Below are 15607 nucleotides of genomic sequence, written 5' to 3' on the forward strand. Positions count from 1 at the left end.
CCATCCGTCTCCCCAGCGCCATCTGAGCCATCCGTCTGCAATGAGCCTGCAAAGCCGCCCGTCTGCCATGAGCCTGCAAAGCCGCCCGTCTGCCATGAGCCCACTGAGCCGTCCGCCAGACAGGAGCCGCTAGAGCCGTCCGACAGACAGGAGCCGCTAGAGCCGTCCGTCAGAGAGGATCTGCCAGAGCCGCCAACCAGACAGGATCTGCCGGAGCCGCCAACCAGACAGGATCTGCCGGAGCCGCCAACCAGACAGGATCTGCCAGAGCCGCCAACCAGACAGGAGCAGCCAGATCCGTCAGCCAGCCATGAGCAGCCAGATCCGTCAGCCAGCCATGAGCAGCCAGATCCGTCAGCCAGCCATGAGCAGCCAGATCCGTCAGCCAGCCATGAGCAGCCAGATCCGTCAGCTAGCCATGAGCAGCCAGATCCGTCAGCTAGCCATGAGCAGCCAGATCCGTCAGCTAGCCATGAGCAGCCAGATCCGTCAGCTAGCCATGAGCAGCCAGATCCGTCAGCTAGCCATGAGCAGCCAGATCCGTCAGCTAGCCATGAGCAGCCAGATCCGTCAGCTAGCCATGAGCAGCCAGATCCGTCAGCTAGCCATGAGCAGCCAGATCCGTCAGCTAGCCATGAGCAGCCAGATCCGTCAGCTAGCCATGAGCAGCCAGATCCGTCAGCTAGCCATGAGCAGCCAGATCCGTCAGCCAGCCATGAGCAGCCAGATCCGTCAGCCAGCCATGAGCAGCCAGATCCGTTAGCCAGCCATGAGCAGCCAGGTCCGTTAGCCAGCCATGAGCAGCCAGATCTGTCAGCCAGCCATGGGCCGTCCCTCAGTCCGGAGCTGCAGTCCCTCAGTCCGGAGCTGCAGTCCCTCAGTCCGGAGCTGCCATTCATCAGTCCGGAGCTGCCCCTTACCCTGGAGCTGCCCCTTACCCTGGTGCTGCCCCTTACCCTGGTGCTGCCCCTTACCCTGGTGCTGCCCCTTACCCTGGTGCTGCCCCTTACCCTGGTACTGCCCCTTACCCTGGTACTGCCCCTGATCCTGGTACTGCCCCTTACCCTGGTACTGGACCTTAGTCCGGAGCTGTCCCTTAGTCCGGAACTGCCCCTTAATACTATGGGGTTAATGTGGAGGGGGGTCGTTTGGAGGAAGCCTAGGAGGTGGTTAGGTACTGTGGTGACGTGGGGACCGCGACCAGAGCCGGAGCCGCCACCGTGGAGGGAAGCCCACCCAGACCCTCCCCTAGACTGTGTATGGTGCGCCCGGAGTTCGCGCCTCAAGGGGGGGGTTATGTCACGCCCTGGCCTTAGTATTCTTTGTTTTCTTTATTATTTTAGTTAGGTCAGGGTGTGACATGGGGAATGTTTATGTTTTGTTGGTGTTGGGTGTTTATATGGTAAAGGGGTTATGGGGTGTAGTATATGGTTTTGTGTTGAGTGTAGATGTCCAGCGTTGTCTATGTTGGTTAGTTATCTAGGAGAGTCTATGGTTACCTGAATGAGTTCCCAATTAGAGACAGCTGATTTCGGTTGTCTCTGATTGGGAGCCTTATTTAGGGTAGCCATAGGCTCTCATTGTTTGTGGGTAATTGTCTATGTAGAACGTTTGTAGCCTGTATGTATGTGCACAACGTTTGTAGCTTCACGGTCGTTTTGTTGTTTTGTTAGTTTGTATAGAGTTTTGTGTCGTGTTCATCTTCGTGTTGTTAAATAAAAGAAGATGGCTTATTTTCCAACTGCTGCGTTTTGGTCCATCAATCCCCCACACGATCGTGACACCACAGCTATTTTTTTTCAGAAGCTATTGATAAATTATAGGCCTTCTCATGGTGTAGTAGGCTACTCTGAATGATTTGTTTGTTGTATTTGTTTCTGAACAGACAGTAGTAATTCTATAACTATGGCAAATGTATTTCAAATGGTCAGAGGTGCTGCGGCACCTACAGCACCCTGGTTATGATTCTATCGGGAAATAAATGATGAAGTGCAACTCTGAAGAGATGAGAGTTGCAGGCTCATGTCTATCAGAGCAGAGAGAGGGAGAGAGATCATAGAAAGTGAATCTCATTCTAGTTCTAATCTCATTCCAGCCACGCGCTGGTCTCAAACATACACTGAACAAAAAATATTAACCCAACATGTAAAGTGTTGGTCCCGTGTTGTTTCCCAGAAATGTTCCACATGCACAAAAAACGCATTTCTCTCATTTGTGCTACATCCCTGTTAGTGAGAATTCTCATTTGCCAAGATAATCCATCAACCTGACTGGTATGGCATATCAAGAAGCTGATTAAACAGCATGATCATTACACCGCCACCCAGACAGTTGATAAAACTGTGGGTTTGCACAACCGAAGAAACAACCAAACTGTCAGAAACCATCTCAGGGAAGCTAATCTGCGTGCTCGTTGTCCTCACCAGGGTCATGACCTGACTGCAGTTCGGCACTCTGGACTAGTGTCACGGATGAATCCTGGTTTAAACTGTTCCAGGCAGACAGATGTTCATGGTAGACAGCGTGTATGGTGTCGTGTGGGGGAACGGTCAACGCTGTGTCAACGTTGTGTACAGAGTGCCACATGGTGGGGTTATGGTATGGGCAGGCAAAAGCTGCGGACAACAAAAACAATTTGAATGCACAGAGATACCATGACGAGATTCTGAGACCCATTGTCGTGCCATTCATCCGCCGCCATCACCTCGTCTTTCAGTATGATAATGCACGGCCCCATGTCGCAAGGATCTGTACACCGTTCCTGGAAGCTGAAAATGTCACAGTTCTTCCATGGCCTGCATACTCACCAGACATGTCACCCATTGAGCATGTTTGGGATGCTCTGGGCCAACGTGTATGCCAGTGTGTTCCAGTTCATGTCAATATCCAGCAACTTCACACAGATATTGAAGAGGAGTGGGACAACAAGCCACAATCAACAGCCTGATCAACTCTATGCGAAGGAGATGTGTCACGTTGCATGAGGCAAATGGTGGTCACACCAGATACTGACTGGTTTTCTTATCCATGACCCTACCTTTTTTTTAAGATACGGTGCATTCGGAAAGTATTCAGACCCCTTCACTTTTTTCATATTTTGTTACATTACAGACTTTTTCTAAAATGGATTAAATAGATCCCGGACTTGAACCCGATCGAACATATCTGGAGAGACCTGAAAATAGCTGTGCAGTGACTCTCCCCAATCCAACCTGACAGAGCTTGATAGGATCTGCAGAGAAGAATGGGAGATACCCAGAACGCTGCCAAAGGTGCGTCAACAAAGTACAGAGTAATGGGTCAGAAAGCTTATGTAAATATGATATTTCAGTTTTTTTATTTTTTTTATTAGCAAAAATGTCAACCTGTTTTTGCTTTGTCATTATGTGTGCTAATTGATGAGGGGAAAAAAAGATTTAATCAATTTTAGGATAAGGCTGTAACCTAACAAAATGTGGAAAATGTCATGTGGTCTGAATACGTTCCAAAGGCACGGGGGGCTAGGGTCAGACTGTTATATCTGGAGTATTTCTCCTGTCTTACCTGGTGTCCTGTGTGAATTTAAGTATGCTCTCTCTAATTTTAATTCTCTCTCTCGGAGGAGGACCTGAGCCCTAGGACTGTGCCTCAGGACAACCTGGCCTGATTACTCCTTGCTGTCCCCAGTCCACCTGGTCATACTGCTGCTCCAGTTTCAACGGTTCTGCCTGCGGCTATGGAACCCTGACCTGTTTACCGGACATGCTACCTTGTCCCAGACCTGCTGTTTTCAACTCTCTAGAGACAGCAGGAGCGGTAGAGATACTCTGAATGATCGGCTATGAAAAGCCAACTGACATTTACTCCTGAGGTGCTGACCTGTTGCACCCTCTACAACCACTGTGATTATTATTAATTGACCCTGCTGGTCATCTATGAACATTTGAACATCTTGGCCATGTTCTGTGATAATCTCCACCCGGCACAGCCAGAAGAGGACTGGCCACCCCTCAGCGCCTGGTTCCTCTCTAGGTTTCTTCCTAGGTTTTGGCATTCTAGGGAGTTTTTCCTGGCCAACGTGCTTCTACACCTGCATTGCTTGCTGTTTGGGGTTTTAGGCTGGGTTTCTGTGCAGCACTTTGTGACATCAGCTGATGTAAGAAGGGCTTTATAAATACATTTGATTGATTGACTGTATATGTGACCAACATATGCATATCTGTATTCCCAGTCATGTGAAATCCATAGGTTTGGGCCTAATGAATTCATTTAAATTGACTGATTTCCTTATATGAACTGTAACCAAGTACTTTTTTTTTTTTTACCCGGTTCTCTCCCCAATTGGTAGTTACAGTCTTGTCCCATCACTGCAACTCCCGTACAGACTCGGGAGAGCCGAAGGTCAAGAGCTGTGCGTCCTCCGAAACACAACCCAACCAAGTCGCACTGCTTCTTGACACAATGCCCACTTAACCCAGAAGCCAGTCGCACCAATGTGTTGGAGGAAACACCATGCACCTGGCGAACGTGTCAGTGTGCACTGCCCGCCACAGGAGTCATTAGTGCATGATGGGACAAGAACATCCCTGCCGCCGGCCATCCCTCCCCTAACTCGGACGACGCTGGGCCAATTGTGCGCCTCCCTATGGGTCTCCCGGTCGTGGCTGGCTACGACAGAGCCTGGACTCGAACCCAGAATCTCTAGTGGTACAGCTAGCACTGCGATGCAGTGACTTAGACCACTGCTCCACTCGGGAAGCCTCTTCAGTAAATGTTTTGAAATTGTTCCATGTTGCGTTTATATTTTGGTTCAGTGTTGGTTGCAGTTTTGCGCAAACCATAAGCCGGAATCAACTCTTAGAATATTGAGGAAACGCTTTTATCAAAATGTTTATATTGCAAAAAGTTACAATTATTTTTCGAACCACGAAAGGTACCGGATCTGGCCAAATAGGATCCGTACTGAAACAGTCCAAAACGGTGAGGTGCCGGATCCTCTTCCGGCAGGATCCAGCTCAAATGAAGCAATGTTCCTATGTAGTACAGTTACAAGACAATGGCGCTTGTCATTCAAGGATCATTGGCTCCCGCTGCGGCCAGCAATACATAAATGTATGCATGCCCTTCTGTAAGACGCTTTGGATAAAAGCTGCTTCTTAATGGCATATATTATATGTTACAGTAGTTAAGTGTAGCACGTGTCTGTAAAGAGATTAAGTTGAAAAATGAATGCTTATTGTTGCAGCCAAGGAGGTCATAGGAAGAAAAAGAAGAAAAATGACTAGATTTACATAATATAACCTCTTGAAAGAAAAAAACAGAGACCCAAGAATCAGAGCTTTGTCAAAGCTGTCACACAATTGCGCTTGACATTGACTCAAGTCCTTTGTGTGGCTGTGTGTCCATAATCCTTTTTGAATACTATCCTACTTGTGAAAAGAGTTATTGGCAGTACAGTAGAAGACCCGCTGAGCTATTTAGTCCACAGCAGGAGCTTTTATCCGTCTCCACTGTAGCCTGACCTGTGGGGTTTACCCATTGACACGCAAACAGTACACACATCAGTACAGAGTTCAGCAGGGGGGGAAACATTGATTCCAGGAACATGATTTGGGTTTGATGGGGTTGATGTTGTTCCTTGGGGCCTGGAGGCTCTCTGTGATCTTATTGGCCCATCTACCCTCTTGCCTCAGGACTCTGGCTGGCCTCTGCCTGAACTATCCCTGACCCCAGTCCCCGACACCGAGGCGCTGAGATTTACATCAACCTAGGGGTCACGTCTGAGGCGGCCTGAGTGTGTGTGTGTGTGTGAGGGGCTAGTTTCTATGACATAGATTAAGTCTAGTTCCGAACTGAAAAGGCCAATAGGAAATCATAAAGAGTTTTAGGGAAAGAGTTAAGCTGGATAATCAATATTCTTGATCTTGCATTGTGGTGAACAGGTGGATTGTTATTCACTGTATGTCATTAAGTACCACTTACCCTTTTGTTTCCATCTCTCTCCCTGTCTCTCTTCCTCCATTCCCTCCTTCTCCCTATTTATATCTCCCTTCCTCTATTTCTTTCTCTCCCTCGGTGTTCCAGCGTGTAGCTGCGACGCGATGGGCTCGGTGAGGGACGACTGCGAGCAGATGTCAGGCCTGTGCTCCTGCAAGACTGGAGTGAAGGGCATGAAATGCAACGTGTGCCCCGACGGGAGTAAGATGGGCAGGAGCGGCTGCGACACAGGTACGGGGAGCCCCTGCTGACTGACGTGCGCCACCTGTTAACTCACCGCGCCACCGACAGAGCATGGCAACCCCTCAGCTCCTGTAACTCCAGAAGCGAATTCAAGAACTCAACGGCTTTTTCGCTAAGCCACCTGTTTTATCAGCGTTAAGAATTAGCAGAAACTGAAGCGGCTGCAGTACAATAAAAATCGAATCAAATTGTATTAGTCACATGCGCCGAATACAACCTTACAGTGAAATGCTTACTTATGAGCCCTTAGCCAACAATGCAGTAAGAATGTTTTTTTTTTTACAAATAAATAAATAAAATGAACAAGTAATTAAAAAGCAGCAGTAAAATAACAATTGTGAGACTATATACAGGGGGTACCGGTACAGAGTCAATGTGTGGGGGCACGGGTTAGTTGAGGTAAGAGGTAATATGTACATGTAGGTATAGTTATTAAAGTGACTATGCATAGATGATAACAGAGAGTAGCAGCGGTGTAAAATAGGGAGGGGGGAGGCAATGCAAATAGTGTTGGTCGCCATTTGATTAGATGTTCAGGAGTCTGAATGTTATGGCTTGGGGGTAGAAGCTGTTTAGAAGCCTCTTGGACCTAGACTTGGCGCTCCGGTACCGCTTGCCGTGCGGTAGCAGAGAGAACAGTCTATGACTAGGGTGGCTGGAGTCTTTGACAACAATGGCTGTTGTTGTAGCTGTAATTTTTCATTCTATTATTTGAAGGAAAAACAAATCAGAATGGGAAATATCAGTTTATTAAGTACACAACCCCATTCACAAAAATGGTTTGCTCCTACAGACGTTGAGTCCAGTGCTCTGGATCCAGTACCTCAGAAACATCTGTCATCCTGGGCTTTTCACGCACAACAGTGCGTTTTTTGTTTATTTCTTTAGCCCTTTTTCTCCCCAATTTCATGGTATCCAATTGGTAGTTACAGTCTTGTCCCAGCGCTGCAACTCCCGTACTGACTCTGGAGAGGCGAAGGTCGAGAGCAGTGCATCCTCCGAAACACAACCCAGCCAAGCTGCACTGCTTCTTGACACAATGCCCGCTTAACACGGAAGCCAGCCGCACCAATGTGTCAGAGGAAACACCGTACACCTGGCGACTGTGTCAGCGTGCATTGCGCCCGGCCCGCCACAGGAGTCGCTAGTGCGCGATGGGACAAGAACATCCTTGCCCGCCAAACCCTCCCCTAATCCGGATGATGCTGGGCTAATTGTGCGCTGCCCTATGGGTCTCCCGGTCGCGGACGGCTGCGACAGATCCTGGACTCGAACCAGGATCTCTAGTGGCACAGCTAGCACTGCGATGCAGTGCCTTATACCACTGCGCCACTCGGGAGGCCCCAGTGTCTAGGGTTTACAGAAAATGGTAGGACAAACAAAAAAACATCCAGTCAGCGGCAGTCCTGTGGGTGAAAACGGCTCGTTGATGAGAGAGGTAGAAGAGGAATGGCAAGAATCGTGCAAGCTAACAGGCGGGTCACAAACAGGCAAATAACAGCGCAGTACAACAGTGGTGTGCAGAACAGCATCTCGGAACGCACAACTCGTCGGTCCTTGTCACGGATGGGCTATTGCAGCAGACGACCACACCGGGTTCCACTCCTATCAGCTAAAAACATGAAGAAGCGGCTCCAGTGGGCACACGATCGCCGACACTGGACAATTTAGGAGTGAAAAAACATTGCCTGGTCCGACGAATCCCAGTTCCTGTTGTCTCATGCTGATGGCAGAGTCAGAATTTGGTGTAAGCAGCATGAGTCCATGGCTCCATCCTGCCTGAAGGACAGGCTGGTGGTTACAATGGTGTGGGGAATGTTTTCCTGGCACACGTTAGGCCCCCAGATACGAATTGATAAATATTTGAACGCCACACTTTGTAGAATACATTCCCCAAATAATTCAAGCTGTTCTGGAATCAAAGGGGAGTCCGACTTGGTACTAGATGGGTGTACCTAATACAATAGTTGGGAAATGTATCCAGTATCCATTAATTTAGCCCTCCATTCTAATGTCTTGATGAATGGCAACCTAATCTAATGAATACACACAGCTCCAGTTGATGAGAGGGGAAGTTAAGCTCTCGCTGTGTTATCCGGGCACTGTCTCGTTAAGACCCACCGTCAGCTATTGACAGGAAGTCAAGTGCTGAATGAAGTCAATAGTCCCAGCACAAAGTCGGGTGGAGTGGGGTGGGGGGTGGGGGGGGGGGCAGCACTTGAAAGCCGAGAGGAGGCTCTCTGCACCACAGTAAGGTCAGCGCAGAGAGGAGAGCCCACACTTGATGCCTCAGGGGCTCATGGCAATGATTCGTAGCCCCTGTTACTGCTGATGCAACCCAGTGGTTGCTTCAAACAGGTTCCTTGGTCAAAGTACCAGTGATCAAATCAAAATGTATTATATAAATGTACAACAGACCTTACAGTGAAATGCTTACTTACAGGCTCTAACCAATAGTGCAAAAAAGGTGTTAGGTGAACAATAGGTAAGTAAAGAAATAAAACAACAGTAAAAAGACAGGCTATATACAGTAGCTATAAAAGTAGCGAGGCCGGTTAGTCTGGCTGACTGAGGTAGTATGTACATGCAGACATGGTTAAAGTGACTATGCATATATGATGAACAGAGAGTAGCAGTAGCGTAAACGAGGGGTTGATGGGTGGTGCGTGGCGGGTGGCGGGTGGCGGGACACAATGCAGATAGCCCGGTTAGCCAATGTGCGGGAGCACTGGTTGGTCGGCCCAATTGAGGTAGTATGTACATGAATGTGTAGTTGAAGTGACTATGCATATATGATAAACAGAGAGTAGCAGCAGCGTAAAAAGAGAGGTTGGGGGGGGGCACACAATGCAAATAGTCCGGGTAGCCATTTGATTACCTGTTCAGGAGTCTTATGGCTTGGGGATAAAAACTGTTGAGAAGCCTTTTTGTCCTAGACTTGGCACTCCGGTAACGCTTGCCATGCGGTAGTAGAGAGAACAGTCTATGACTGGGGTGGCTGGGGTATTTGACCATTTTTAGGGCCTTCCTCTGACACCGCCTGGTGTAGAGGTCCTGGATTGCAGGCAGCTTAGCCCCAGTGACGTACTGGGCCGTACGCACTACCCGCTGCTTTGCGGTCACAGGCCGAGCAATTGCTGTACCAGGCAGTGATGCAACCAGTCAGGATGCTCCCGATGTTGCTGCTGTAGAACCTTTTGAGGATCTCAGGACCCATGCCAAATCTTTTTAGTTTCCTGAGGAGGAATAGGCTTTGTCGTGCCCTCTTCATGACTGTCTTGGTGTGTTTGGACCATTCTAGTTTGTTGGTGATGTGGACACCGAGGAACTTGAAGCTTTCAACCTGTTCCACTACAGCCCCGGCGATGAGAATGGGGGCGTACTCAGTCCTCCTTTTCCTGTAGTCCACAATCATCCCCTTAGTCTTGGCTACGTCGAGGTATAGGTTGTTATTCTGGCACCACACGGCCAGGTCTCTGACCTCCTCCCTATAGGCTGTCTCGTCATTGTCGGTGATCAGGGCTACCACTGTTGTGTCGTCTGCAAACTTAATGATGATGTTGGAGTCGTGCCTGGCCATGCAGTCGTGGGTGAACAGGGAGTACAGGAGCGGACTGAGCACGCACCCCTGTGGCGCTACAGTGTTGAGGATCAGTGTGGCAGGTGTGTTGCTACCTACCCTCACCACCTGGGGGGGCGGCCCGTCAGGAAGTCCAGGATCCAGTTGCAGAGGGAGGTGTTTAGTCCCAGGATCCTTAGCTTAGTGATGAGCTTTGAGGGTACTATGGTGTTGAGCGCTGAGCTGTAGTCAATCAATAGTATTCTCACATAAGTGTTCCTTTTGTACAGGTGGTAAAGGGCAGTGTGGAGTGCAATAGAGATGGCATCATCTGTGGATCTGTTTGGGCGGTATGCAAATTGGAGTGGGTCTCGGGTTTCTGGGATAATGGTGTTGATTTGAGCCATTACCAACCTTTCAAAGCACTTCATGGCTACGGACGTGAGTGCTACGGGTCTATAGTCATTTAGTCAGGTTGCCTTTGTGTTATTGGGCACAGGGACTATGGTGGCCTGCTTGAAACATGTTAGTATTACAGCCTCAATCAGGGACATGTTGAAAATGTCAGTGAAGTCACCTGCCAGTTGGTCAGCACATGCCCGGAGCACACTTCCTGGTAATCTGTCTGGCCCCGCAGCCTTGTGTATGTTGACCTGTTTAAAGGTCTTACTCACGTCAGCTACGGAGAGCGTGATCACACAGTCATCCGGAACAGCTGATGCTCTCATGCATGCCTCAGGGTTGCTTGCCTCGATCGAACATAGAAGTGATTTAGCTCGTCTGGTAGGCTCGTGTCACTGGGCAGCTCGCAGCTGTGCTTCCCTTTGTAGTCTGTGATAGTTTGCAAGCCTTGCCACATAAGACGAGCGTCGGAGCCGGTGTAGTATGATTCAATCTTAGCCCTGTATTGACGCTTTGCCTGTTTGATGGTTTGTCTCAGGGCATAGCAGGATTTCTTGTAAGCTTCCGGGTTAGAGTCCCACACCTTGAAAGCAGCAGCTCTAACACATTAGCTCAGTGTGAATGTTGCCTGTAATCCATGGCTTCTGGTTGGGGTATGTACATACAGTCACTGTGGGGACGACGTCCTCAATGCACTTATTGATAAAGCCAGTGACTGTTGTGGTGTACTCCTCAATGCCATCGGAAGAATCCCGGATCATGTTCCAGTCTGTGATAGCAAAACAGTCCTGTAGTTTAGCATCTGCTTCTTCTGACCACTTTTTTATAGACCGAGTCACTGTTGATAGAAATTTGGTAGAACTGATTTAAGTTTCCCTGCATTAGAGTCTCCAGCTACTAGGAGCGCCAACTCTGGGTGAGCGGTTTCCTGTTTGCTTATTTCCTTATACAGCTGACTGAGTGTGGTCTTAGTGCCAGCATCTGTCTGTGGTGGCAAATAAACAGCCACGAAAAGTATAGCTGAAAACTCTTTAGGCAAGTAGTGTGGCCTGCAATTTATCACAATATACTCTACTTCAGGCGAACAAAATCTAGAGACTTCCTTAGATTTCGTGCACCAGCTGTTGTTTACAAATATACACAGACCGCCCCCCTCATCTTACCGGAGTGTGCTGTTCTATCTTGCCGGTGCAGCGTATATCCCGCTAGCTGAATATCAATGTCGTCATTCAGCCACGATTCCGTGAAATATAGGATATTACAGTTTTTGATGTCCCGTTGGTAGGATATTCGTGATCGTACCTCGTCTCATTTATTGTCCAATGATTGCACGTTGGCGAGTAGTATTGACGGTAACGGCAGCTTTCCCAGTCGCCTTCTCCGGGTCCTGACCAGGCATCCGGCTCTTTGTCCTCTGTACCTGCGTTGCTTCCTCTTGAAATTAACGGGGATGTCGGTCAGGTGGAGTGTTTGGAGAATGTCCTATGCGTCGTCTTTGTTGTAGAAATAATCTTTGTCTAATCCGAGGTGAGTGATCGCTGTCCTGATATCCAGAAGCTCTGTTTTGCCGTACGACACGGTTGCAGAAACATTATGTACAAAATAAGTTACAAATAACTTTTTTTTTTAAACACATAATAGCACAATTGGTTGGGCGCCCGTAAAACTGCTGCCATTTCTTCCCGGCGCCATTTTAACGATCAGTGCTGTGCCTGACCCAAAAAACATGACGGAATGAGATCAAATCCTTTTTTTTTATTGACTTGAAAAGAGTCCACATATTTACTTAATACTAAAGACTCATCATTAATATAATCGCGTATGGAAAGCATAACAATATTTCATCTGCATAACCTACTCATGTTTCTATACGGTGAACTCCAAGAGTATTGGTGTTTTGGCTCTGTACTCCAGCACTGAATTTGAAATGATATAATGACTGTGTGAATAATGATGAGTGAGAAAGTTACAGACACAGAAATATCATGCCCCCAAGACATGCTAATTTTTCAGAGGGGAGTTTAGCATTTTTGGGGAGGGTATGATATTTGTGCATATGTAACTTTCTCACTCATCATTATTGATGATTCCTTCAGGACTATCCGTCATCATGGTAGCATCCACATTAATGTAGACGTGTTTAGAAACAGATTCTATTCTTATTTACAATAAAAGTGACTCCAAATTGACACAATACATCATTCATTTGTATTTGGCACAAAATAATCTGAAACCCAGCCAAAACAAACTGCATCCAACAAATGTGTTGAGTCACAAGCTTGATGTGGTCATTACGTGCTATGAATATTGAACCAAATACTTTTTTATACTACTTTAATAAACATATAACTGAATTTGCCCCAATACTTTTGGTCCTCTGAAATTGGGGAACTGTGTACAAAAAGTGCTGTAATTGCTAAAGAAAATACCCTCAAATTAAAGCTGACAGTCTGCACCTTAACCTCATAGTCATTGTATCACTTAAAATACAAAGGGCTGAAGTACAGAGCCAAAACAACAGCAATTGTCACTGTCACATGACTTGTGGACCTCCCTGTGTGTGGAAGTGGTACTACGCATATACATTATTATGGTGATTATCAACTTGGGTTCAGAGCAGTTAAAAGTACCACATGCTAATTTCAGCATCATGATTTGGACCAGGAATGCACATTCATATGATGGACAGTGATGGTATCCATTGACCCATGAGTGGATTTTAACCCATTCATTCCCATCCCAGGTGCTGATGCCCCAACCTCATGTAATGAGCTGGACTGCAAGTTTGGCGCGTCTTGTGTTGAGGTCAATGGTCAAGCGCACTGTGAATGCCCCTCGCCCGACTGTGACGAGAAGAACAAGACCAAGGTGGGCCTTTACACGATCCTCTCTATGTCAGAAATTCATCACAGAATCCAGAACACTTTATCTGGAACTACTGAGCTTGTGATCGGCCTAAAGTGGTCGGTAGTGAACAGGCATAGAGTTAACAAGTTGTGATCCTAGCCTGTTTCTATTTTATTTTTTTCTGAGCAGGTCTGTGGCTCTGATGGGGTGACCTACGCTGACCAGTGCCAGCTGAGCACCATTGCCTGTAGACGGGACAAGCACATCAGAGTGGAACACTTTGGCCAGTGCACAGGTGAGCCCCGTTAGTCCTCCATACATCATACTAGGGGATGTCCATCCCCTGTTGTCAGGCCCATATCAAAAGATAATGAGTAACGCCACAGGCGTTGGAAAGACCAACTGTCCTCTCTCTCTCCTTGTCAAAGCCAAGAGACTAGGGTATGGGTTGGGTCCTCTTTGTGGTTGGTGCAGTATTGCTTCACTGTGTCTTTCACCGACGTTTGTCTTTGGATAGCCTCCATGGCTATACTTTAATGTATACAAATTTTACTTTACACATTACTGTAGTAAACATTTTTTTTAGACTGACTGTACCAGATATCGTCAAGTGTTTATGCATTTTAGTGTATTCTGGCTCTATATGTGCCAAGAATTTGCAGTAAAGCACAAGTTTTCTTGTGGAAATAACGACTGGCTGGCGTGTCATCAACATACCTGTGAGCGCACACAACGACAGCTGAGGCTCTGTACCATCGTCCTCCCTGCTTCGGATGGCTGACGGAGAGGAGCGAGGAAGAGGGAAAATAATTTCTTGGGAGAGAAATGAGGCCCAAGATGCTCCCCTGGAGATAGAGAAACTACCGTTTGGCTGCAGCCTGAGCCACCGAATCGCCCATAAAGGGTTGACATTTTACTGTTTGATTCCCTGCACCCCTGTGCGGATTAGGGAGGTTTAGCTCCCAAATTCTCTTCCCCTTCGCAGCTTTTAGCTGGATGAGTGCACCACTGTTCAGCTATCAGAGGGGGAGATTGGCGAGATGCTTGAGGATGGGGGAAAGAGTAAGCCTTCTGATACCTGGTTTGGAATAGAGGTTGTGGGTAGAGGTCTTCACGGTTCAAAAAAGTTGGACCCATTTCTGAAATGGATCCGTGGCGTTCCCACCTGACCGATATGCATAATTTCATATTTTTGTTAAAAAAGGAGAACTGTTCCAAATGGACCCGGGGATAGTCAGACCCGTTCCAAAAAGGCCAGTAGAAATACGAACCTCAATGGACCCGTGCTGGTTTGGATCCGAGAGACCCATTCAGATCCGAGAATAGAAAGACAGAGTGAAAGAAACCTCAATAAACGCGCGATAGGCTATTGGCCAAATGATCCATAGTTACGTTTCTTTAAAAACGGTGTGAAACAAATTACAACTTTATTGTCCACCTCATGGTTCAGCTGTCGGAGATTTGAGCACTAAATGCATCAGGGCATTTCATGCATCTAGACAGGCCTAAAGGCCTAGGTGTCCACTGTATGATATTAATATATATGTATATACATATATATATACATATATATATATATATATATATATATATATATATTTATATATATATATTTATATATACCCACAGTGTGTACAGTGCATTCGGAAAGTATTCAGACCCCTTGACTTTTTCCACATTTTGTACAGTACAGCCTTATTCTAAAATTAATTAAATAGTTTTTTCCCTCATCAATCTACACACAATACCCCATAATGACAAAGCAAAAACAGGTTTTTAGAAATGTTTGCAAATGTATTAAAAATAAAAAACTGAAATCACATTATATAAGTATTCAGACCCTTTACTGTTGAAGCACCTTTGGCAGCGATTACAGCCTCGAGTCTTCTATTTTCAGGTCTCTCCAGAGATGTTAGATTGGGTTCAAGTCCGGGCTTTCGCTGGGCCACTCAGAAAAATTCCAAACATAGTCAGCGACAGTTGTGGGATGCGACGGATCTCAAATCAGTACGACCACTAGCATCGACAAAAACTTTTTTTACACAATGTGGCTGACGAACCAGATCAGAACGTTTAGCTTCAAATGTTGATAAACTATTATGCTATTTCTTCACATTATAAGCGTAGTGTCACAATTCCAGTGGTGGAAACAAGAGTCAGGTGCAGAGAGCAGGAATCTCTTTCAAAAAGTGGAATTTTATTTCCTTAACGTAATCACCTACAAACCGGTGACGCCACACTAAACACTGGGCGCGTAAAGAGAAATGTCCAAAGTCAATTGAATAACAAAATCCACAAAATACACACCAAAAACACGAAACAGAAAAACAAGCCCGCACAAAAGGGAGCGGGCAAACTGGGTTTAAATAACCCCTAATCTAAACACACAACAGGTGAAACAAATTAGACAAACTAAAAGGAAAACAGAAAAGGGGATCGGTGGCAGCTAGTAGACCGGAGACGACGACCGCCGAGCGCCGCCCGAACGGGAAGAGGCACCATCCTCGGCGGGACTCGTAACACGTAGCAATGCACACATAGTAGTAGGCTATCAGCGCGAATGTTCCATTAGCGGGAAAA

General features: G+C 46.9%; 1 protein-coding gene across 5 annotated transcripts in view; it reads left to right on the plus strand.

Annotated features, from left to right (window-relative positions):
* The window catches only part of LOC129860448 (agrin-like), a 368127-nt gene that overhangs the window by 274727 nt on the left and 77793 nt on the right, over positions 1 to 15607 (plus strand). For all 5 annotated transcript variants that reach the window (XM_055930837.1, XM_055930838.1, XM_055930840.1 and 2 more), the window contains 3 exons: positions 6064 to 6207; positions 12924 to 13048; positions 13217 to 13322. In XM_055930837.1, coding sequence (XP_055786812.1) covers positions 6064 to 6207; positions 12924 to 13048; positions 13217 to 13322 — 375 coding nt within the window. The remainder of the gene's footprint in view (positions 1 to 6063; positions 6208 to 12923; positions 13049 to 13216; positions 13323 to 15607) is intronic.

Source organism: Salvelinus fontinalis, chromosome 8 (assembly GCF_029448725.1).
Source record: "Salvelinus fontinalis isolate EN_2023a chromosome 8, ASM2944872v1, whole genome shotgun sequence".
Classification (NCBI taxonomy): Eukaryota; Metazoa; Chordata; class Actinopteri; order Salmoniformes; family Salmonidae; genus Salvelinus; species Salvelinus fontinalis.